General features: G+C 23.2%; 1 protein-coding gene across 1 annotated transcript in view; it reads right to left on the bottom strand.

The window, feature by feature from the left end:
* Positions 84-1,267, bottom strand: part of LOC107624014 — a 2,750-nt gene continuing 1,566 nt past the window's right edge. Inside the window, exons 2-3 of the mRNA XM_016326450.2 lie at positions 295-389; positions 84-212 (exon numbers count right to left, since the gene is read on the bottom strand). Of these exons, the coding sequence (XP_016181936.1) occupies positions 198-212; positions 295-389 (110 nt within the window). The 3' untranslated portion in view covers positions 84-197. The remainder of the gene's footprint in view (positions 213-294; positions 390-1,267) is intronic.

Here is a 1,267-nt window from a genome sequence, read left to right as displayed (position 1 = left end):
GTTATTCAAAACTCAAACAATTTGAAATTTTGCTTACAATTTTTCCTTTTGTAACCTTTGAAATAATTATATAAGATAGTAAATTAAAAATGATTGAGATATTGATAAAGTTAAAGATAACTGAGTCGTACATAATATTAAAGACGATAGAATTGTACATGATGACCCGTCAACAACATAATTGATCTATGGCATATTTACTCATGAGCATCCTGTAAAACACAAAATCCTAATAAGAAAAATAATATGCTATTTATTTTGAATATATTAATAAAATTTTATAATCTTACTTACTTGAGTGTTGGAATATTTTTGTAGATATCCAATGTCGTTTATTCTTTTGGAACTGACGTATACTTCTTTTATATAAGGTGAAGACGAATTCATATCTAAACACAAAGAGTTATACATCGTCAACAAGACTAATAAATTTCATCCTAGTCAAGATAATAATAAATAATTTATATTAAAATCATTATGAGTTCAGTTCTTAGAGTTAATTTTATAAATTATATTTGATGAAACACATTTAGAAAATAAAATTTGTACACCAAAAACACAAGGACAAAAATTCACTACTAAAAATTTGTTAAATACTATTAAATTTATCATAGAATGTTATGGACGAATTTACTATCACATTTTACATAAAATTATTATTATATGTTGTCTAGCCAAAAAAGTTACAGTATACATATATTATATTATTATGCAAAAACCGAAAAATTGTTGTACAGTCAAGGGTAGAGCCTCTCATAAAATAAAAAGACAATGGTCTCACTCAAATTTTAAATTTTTTTTTATAAATTATATATAAATTTTAGTTTAACCTCCTCTAAAATATTTATTTTACTCTGGATTATATTATGAAATTAAATTTTAGCCCTTCTCTAAAATTGAGCCTAACTCCGCCTCTGTCTACAATGTGTATGTATATATATAGAAGAGTGTATACTGCTATAAGTATATAAGAGTCGTGCATGTGTGTATATCACAAATCAACATTAACATATAATAATAATGTGGAGGATTAGATGACACTACTTAGGGGGAAGATGCATGAATGATGTCCTGATTTGAGATCACATGTCCCATTTTCATATTTCCTTTATATTTAACTACTAAAAATTTACATGTATTTATTATTAAACAATGTTACATAATTAATAAAATTTATTTTAATAATTTTTTAATTAATATTTTAAATTTTAAATACTAAATTTTAATATTTTAAAATCTAAATCCTCATCTTAATAGTATATAAATA

Source organism: Arachis ipaensis, chromosome B02 (assembly GCF_000816755.2).
Source record: "Arachis ipaensis cultivar K30076 chromosome B02, Araip1.1, whole genome shotgun sequence".
In the NCBI taxonomy this organism is placed as follows: domain Eukaryota; kingdom Viridiplantae; phylum Streptophyta; class Magnoliopsida; order Fabales; family Fabaceae; genus Arachis; species Arachis ipaensis.
Note: the sequence above shows the minus strand (reverse complement) of the source record. Positions and strands in the feature narration are given on the sequence as shown.